The sequence below is a fragment of the Psammomys obesus genome, unplaced genomic scaffold, assembly GCF_907164565.1.
Source record: "Psammomys obesus unplaced genomic scaffold, mPsaObe1.curated_primary_1811, whole genome shotgun sequence".
Taxonomy (NCBI): Eukaryota; Metazoa; Chordata; class Mammalia; order Rodentia; family Muridae; genus Psammomys; species Psammomys obesus.
This window is the reverse complement of record NW_026589732.1, coordinates 9,103,287-9,110,996: the sequence shown is the minus strand read 5'-3', so window position 1 is coordinate 9,110,996 and position 7,710 is coordinate 9,103,287. Positions and strand designations below refer to the sequence as shown.

Sequence of the window (7,710 nt, the reverse complement as noted above, 5' to 3'; positions counted from 1 at the left end):
CATATATACATACATACACACATACACATGTGCATGTACCACATATAAGCAAAGAAAAAAATTCTATCAGCTTGACAGTGGTTCAAGGGAGGGTAGCTGGGAAGGGCTGGAAGAAGGAAAGGGATGAAGGAGTGATGCAATCCTATTCAATTAAATGTATTCTAAAATGAAAAATTCTTAATTAAAATTAATAGTATTAAAAACCAAATTTTCCTTTTATACTGTGACTTTTTTTTATGCTGTGGCAGGCTAGCAGCAACAAAAATATTATTGTTTTGTGAGGTTGCTTTTGTAAAGCGGCTCTTGTAAACTTTGCATTAATTTTTCTTTTTCTTTTACACCCAGAGTTCTTTGGAGGACGGGCATATTCATATGGAGAGAGCCAATGATTCCGTGTGGACAGACTTTGTCTTGGTGGGGCTTTCTGACCACCCAGAGCTCCAGACAGTTTTGTTTGTGCTAGTTCTGGGCATGTATCTGATGATACTGCTTGGGAATGGTGTTCTTATCTCAGCGGTCATCTATGACCTTCACCTGCACACCCCCATGTATTTCTTCCTCTGTAATCTTTCCTTCCTCGATATCTGCTACACGAGCTCTTCCGTCCCACTAACCCTCAGTAGCTTTTTGGCAGTGAGGAAGAAAGTTTCCTTCCTTGGGTGCATGGTCCAAATGTTCCTCTCCTTTGCCATGGGTGCCACAGAGTGTGTGCTTCTAGGCACAATGGCACTTGACCGCTTTATGGCTATCTGTTACCCACTGAGGTATCCTGTCATCATGAGCAAGGGTACCTATGTAACCATGGCAGTTGGATGCTGGGTCGCTGGGCTTGTGGACTCACTGGTGCAGACGTCACTTGCAGTGCAATTGCCATTCTGTGCTGATAATGTCATTCACCACTTCGCCTGTGAAATTCTGGCCATTCTGAAACTGGCTTGTACAGATATTTCAATCAACGTGATCAGCATGGCGGGGTCAAACCTGATTTTCCTAGCTGTCCCGTTGTTAGTCATTGCTGTCTCTTACACTTTCATCGTGGCCACTATTTTGAGGATCCCTTCTGCTGAAGGAAAAAGGAAGGCCTTCTCCACTTGCTCTGCCCATCTGACAGTGGTGATTATCTTCTATGGAACTGTGTTCTTCATGTACGCAAAGCCCAAGTCTAAAGCCGCTGCTGAGGCAGGACGTCAGAGTGTGATGGACGCTCTCATCTCCCTCTTCTATGGGGTGATGACCCCCATGCTCAACCCTATCATCTACAGTCTGAGGAACAAAGATGTGAAGGCTGCTGTTCAGAACATGCTGGCGAGGAAATGCTGGAGAAAACATGAGTGATGCTATGGACCATGGGGCTCACCCTTGAAGTTGTTATGAACACAAAATTCAGGAAGAGCAAATGCCAAATGAAAATTCAAAACCGTGAAAATATTTTGGTTGCTTTTGTTGTAGTTAAGTTTTTGTTCTAAATGCAGACATGAAACATATTAACATTTGTAAGAGACAATACAGAGAGATGCAAGAATGATGAAAATGTTTTAGTAATTACCAGCAAGAGCAGACACACTCTTAAACATTTAGAAAATAATAGGCAAAATGTGTCCTCAAAAGCACTTTATAATCTGTAGTAGGTGCACTATGGATGAGTAGGGGAAGTTCATATTAATTAGTACATTATGTAAGACATGTATGTATGTATGTATGAATGTATGTATGTATGTATGTATGTATGTATGTATGTATGTATGTATCTATCTATCTATCTATCTATCTATCTATCTATCTATCTAACTATCTATCTCTCTATCAAAGACAGTGTTTCTCTGTGTGGCCTTGGCTGTCCTGGACTTGCTTTGTAGACCAGGTTGGTCTCGAACTCACAGAGATCTGCCTGCCTCTGACTCTTGAGTGTTGAGATTACAGGCATGCATCACCATGCTTGCCAGGCAAGACATTTATTTTATTTGCTCCATTATTTGTTATTTGCATTCAACACACATATGAATTCCCTGATGATGGAATCTTATCTGTTTATTCTACAATAATTCAACTTGTAACAAAGTCTAGACTATAATAAACGCTGTTTTAAAACAAATGCATGAATCAACTTTGTGCACTGATGATTCTAGAAATGTATGATCTTAGAAACCTATGATTTTAGAAATGTATTTCTGCCATTGCCAAGATAGAAAAAATTACTAAAAGAGGAAATTGACAATATGAAATATTTTAAATAAAATATATTGTGTAATTTGGTATTTTGTCACACAAATATTATTCAGTAGCGAAGGCATTACTGTTCATTTACCCAAAAGGAAGAAGTTACAAGCTGCAGCAAAGCTGGAAGAACAATAAGGTTATGCAGATGAGAACTGGCTGCATCAGCCTGACAATGGGTCTTGAGCCAGGTGCTAATTTGGATCTCACCTGAACATTCTAAAGGATCAGTGGGTTTTCAGAATCGCTGTTTGGTTTGACAGCATGTACTTTGCACAAACTGAACCTCAAACTCATGATATTTTACATTCTGGAAGCACAGACTTGAATCTAACAATTGTCAGGAAAACAGTAGTAAGTTCCTTGACCTAAACATGCTGATAGAGTGATTTCACAAAAGACGGTCTTAAGCAACTGCTTTTAGATGAAGCATGTTTTCCAGTTCACTGGAAACATATGGGCTACCCCCAGTGTGCAAAGCTTCCTCGTTTCCATGTCACAGAGATGCAAAGGCCCTTTGGCAGAAATAATCTTTATTTTTAATTATTTAAAATGCAGACAAAATTAAATATATAAAAATATCCTGAAATAAACAATTTTATTGCGTGTCCATACACACTGTAACCACAATCAAAGTAATAGAAAATAACAGTTCATTGAAAGAAGTATATTATTTGAAGTAATAGAAAGTAATAGTACATTGAAAGTATCTTATTTGGTATACAACTTGAGAAAAAGGCACATTGCTTTACTTCAGTCTGTATGTTTTAAGGAGATATATCTATGTATAAAAAAAAGAGTCAGGGAGGCAGAGTAAGATGGCGGCTCCAGGAGGACTCTCATTCTGAGGAGCAGCACAGCAGGATTGGCACAGTGACCAGCAATCAGAACTTGTGGCCATAAAACACAAGTGGTTGTGTTTCACAGGTGAGAGGATACCCCACGGTGGGGGATTCAATGAGCTTTAACTCACCCGGCTAAACCGCGGAAGAGATCCTGGTTCCACCAGGCGCTTGGTCGCCAGCCCAGAGCTACACGCCAGCGCGATCTGGTCACGGTCCCAGACTGAATTGTGGGCCCACAATACCACAGACTGGATTTCCCAGTCGAGAGATAACCCCACGGAGCAGGAAACGATTGGGACCAACCTTAGGTCACCCAGACATCCCCTGGAAGACTCGGGTTCCGCGGGCGCCCCAGGAGCCAGCCCGGAGCCAGAGCCAGGGACCCAGGCTCTGCCACAGAGCCCTGCCTGCACGCCTGATTCGCCGCCTCAGATAGAACTGTGGGCACCAGGGCACCAGCGAATGAGTTTCACTGTCTGGTGCAAACACACAGGAAGGGAAACGGCTGGTCTGATCTCAGAGCACTCAGCCGACACCCCCACCCCGAAAAGGTCTCCGGAAAAATAACCCAGTTTAGGCAGCCGCCAAGGCTCCCAAAGGCCAGAAAGGCGGAGCCACAGGTGGGCATCTGTGCCTGTGGGTTCTACTCACCACCCCAAACAGAACAGCGGTCCCCAAAGCAAAGACTGGGTATCTCTGGCAGGAGGAAACCCCCAGCGGAGGGGATCATCAGGTCTATCGCTCAGGACACCCAGTACCAAAAGACTTCCTGGATTCACGCAGACTCTAGGCTCTAATGCAGGCAGGAGCACTGTGCTCAGCCACCATTATTGAGTTCCCCTAGGACACTGGGACACACAGCTGCATCCTCAGACCTGCAAAAGCCAGAGAGCCATTATAGCAGCCCTCAGATACTGTGCCAAGGATCAACCAGTTATCCCTCGCTAGACTGACAAAACTGTGGGAATCCCTGGTCCTTCAAGAGGGCTGCACCCACAGCATCTGGACCAGAGCAGTACCTGCAGCCACCATCCCAGACAGGGACACACAGCTTCTGGTCCAGAGTGAAGCACCCAGCCTCCAGACCAGAGCAGCGCCCCCAGGTGCCAACTCAACCTAGGTGCACATTCTCCAGGCCCAGAGCTGAGCACTCAGCCTCTGGCCCAGAGACTTGCTGGGCGCACCTCTCACTTTCCCGGACAGAACTGTGTGCTCCAGGATAACAGACTGAGTTTCCCTGTTGGGAGAAAACCCCACAGCTAGGGAATCAGCAGGTTCTTCAAGAGGACTGTACCTGGAAATTTAGTGAGCAGCAGCACACTAAATTTATAACGAGAAACCCAGCAGTGGGGCAGCTGTCTTGAGAACTTCTATGTGTAAGAGGAGATCCCCCCTGCCTAACAAAGACCACAGCTACTGCTCAGGGCTATAAACCTGAGGTGAGCAGTGGCAATTCCTGAGAAACACTGGCCATACAGTGACAATAACCAAAAAGCAGAGGAGGTCTCCTTCAGGAAAAATCATCTTCCGGCCAAGGGGATTCTCCCTACCTCAGGACTCCAGGAAGCACAGAAACTAACAGCCAACACCTAAATCAGCCCAATGGGTAGAGGTCAGTGTAAAAGCTCAACCAACAAAAGACAGAGCAATATGGCATCTCCAGAACCCAGCCATCCAGGGGCGAACAGCCCTGGACAACGCAGCATAATAAAAAATCACGAAGATGACCTTTCACCTATGCTGATGAAGAGGATAATAGAGGAAACAAATAAAATATGTAAAGAATTAGAGGAAGATAAAACCAAACAGATCATGGCTATCCGTAAAGAAATGGAGGAAGTTAAAGACAAGCAGATTATGGCCATCCGTGAAGAAATACGGGAAGATACAGCCAAACAGCTTGTGGCCTTCAGAGAAGAAATAATTAAATCACTGAAAGAAATAAAAGGAACAGAGTTGAAGGAACTAAAAGAAAAACAGGAAAGTACAATCAGACAGGTGAATGAAGTAAACAAAACAACTCAAGACCTGAAGATAGAAGTGGAAAAATTAAAGAAAACACAAATGGAGGAAATAATGGAGAGGAAGAATTTAGGGAAGAAAACAGGACCTACAGAGGTAAGCATAACCAACAGAATACAAGAAATGGAAGAAAGAATCTCAGGTGTAGAAGATACAATGGAAGAAATCGATGTATCTGTCAAAGAAAATGTTAAAACCAAAAAATTCCTGACACAGACCGTCCAAGAAATCCAAGACAATATGAAAAGACAAAACCTAAGAATAATAGGTATAGAGGAAAAAGAAGACTCCCTTCTCCAAGGCCCAGAAAATATTATCAACAAAATCATTGAAGAAAATTTCTCCAAGTTAAAGAAGAAGCCAATAAGGATACATGAGGTCTACAGAACACCCAACAAATTAGACCAGAAAAGAAAATCCTCCTGCCACATAATAATCAAAACAGTAAGTATACAGAACAAAGAAAAAAATAGTAAAAGTTGCAAGGGAAAAAGGCCAAGTAACATATAAGGGCAAACCCATTAGAATCACACCTGACTTTTCAACAGAAACCATGAAAGCCAAAAGGGCCTGGACAGATATCATGCAGACCCTAAGAGAACACAGATGCCAGCCCAGGCTACTATACCCTGCAAAACTCTCAGTCCTCATAGACGGAGAAAACAAGATATTCAATGACAAAAACAAATTTCAACAATACCTACACACAAATCCAGCATTACAGAAGACACTGGAAGGGAAAATACAACCCAAGAAAATTAGCTTCTGTCAAGAAAACACAGGAAATAATTAACCTTACTACAGTAAAACAAAAAACAACCAAGCACACAACCTTATGACCACAGCCAACATCAATATCAAAGGATCTAACAGCCACTGGTCATTAATCTCTCTTAACATCAATAGACTCAACTCTCCAGTAAAAAGACACAGATTAACAGAATGGATACATAAACAAAACCCAGCAATCTGTTGCATACAAGAAACACACCTAAGGCACAAAGATAGACATTACCTGAGGGTAAAAGGTTGGAAGACGACTTTCCAAGCAAATGGACCCAAGAAACAAGCAGGAGTAGCCATTCTAATATCTGATAAAATAGACTTTCAACCAAAATTAATAAAAAGAGATGGGGAAGGACACTTCATACTCATCAAGGGAAAATTCCACCAGGAAGACATCACAATCCTGAACATCTATGCCCCAAATACAAGAGCACCCACATTTGTTAAAGAAACATTGATAAAATTTAAACCACATATAGATCCCCACACATTAATAGTGGGAGACTTCAACACCCCACTCTCAACAAAGGACAGGTCAACAAAGCAGAAATTAAACAAAGAAACAATATCTCTGACAGAGGTCATGAACCAAATGGACCTCACAGACATTTACAGAACTTTACACCCAAACACAAAAGAATTTACCTTCTTCTCAGCACCTCATGGAACCTTCTCCAAAATAGACCATATAGTTGGTCACAAAGCAAGCCTCAACAGATACAAGAAGACTGAAACAATCCCTTGTATCTTGTCTGATCACCATGGACTAAAGCTGGACTTCAACAACAACAGAAATAGCAAAAAGCCTACACACACATGGAAACTGAACAACTTGTTACTACATGACAGCTGGGTCAGGGAAGAAATAAAGAAAGAAATTAAAGTTTTCTTAGATCTCAATGAAAATGAAGACACAACATACCCAAAGTTGTGGGACACAATGAAAGCAGTGCTAAGAGGAAAGTTCATAGCACTAAGTGCCTTCAAGAAGAAATTCAAGTCAGCTCATTTAAGCAACTTAATGGCCCACTTTAAAACCCTAAAGAAGCAGATACACCAAGAAGGAGTAGACGGCTGGAAATAATCAAACTCAGGGCTGAAATCAATCAATTAGAAACAAATAAAACAATTCAAAGAATCAATGAAACCAAGAGCTGGTTCTTTGAGAAAATCAACAAGATCGACAAACCCTTAGCCAGGCTAACTAAAAGGCAGAGAGACACCACCCAAATCAACAAAATCAGAAATGAAAAGGGGGACATAACTACAGACACTGAGGAAATCCAAACAATCATTAGGACTTACTTCAAAAGTCTATACTCAACAAAATTTGAAAATCTAAATGAAATGGACAATTTTCTTGATCGATTTGACTTACCAAAGCTGAATCAGGACCAGGTAAATCAATTAAATAGTCCTATATCCCCCAAAGAAATAGAAGCAGTCATCAAAAGTCTCCCATCCAAAAAAAGCCCAGGACCAGATGGCTTCAGCACAGAATTCTACCAGACCTTCAAAGAGGAGCTAACTCCAATTCTCTTCAAACTATTCCACAAAATAGAAACAGAAGGAACATTACCAAACTCATTCTATGAAGCCACAATCACCTTGGTACCTAAACCTCACAAAGACTCAACAAAGAAAGAGAATTTCAGGCCAATCTCCCTTATGAACATTGATGCAAAAATACTTAACAAAATACTTGCAAACCCAATCCAAGAACACATCAAAGATATTATCCACTATGACCAAGTAGGCTTCATCCCAGGTATGCAGGGGTGGTTCAATATACGGAAATCCATCAATGTGATCCACCATATTAACAAACTGAAAGAAAAAAAAC

The 7,710-nt window shown here is 41.8% G+C and overlaps 1 protein-coding gene across 1 annotated transcript; it reads left to right on the top strand.

Annotated features, from left to right (window-relative positions):
* Positions 1-372: 372 nt before the first annotated feature.
* Positions 373-1,335, top strand: LOC129675257 (olfactory receptor 13C8). The gene has a single exon (XM_055605276.1). The coding sequence runs from the start codon at positions 373-375 to the stop codon at positions 1,333-1,335; it is 963 nt and encodes a 320-aa protein (XP_055461251.1).
* The last annotated feature ends 6,375 nt before the right edge of the window (positions 1,336-7,710 follow it).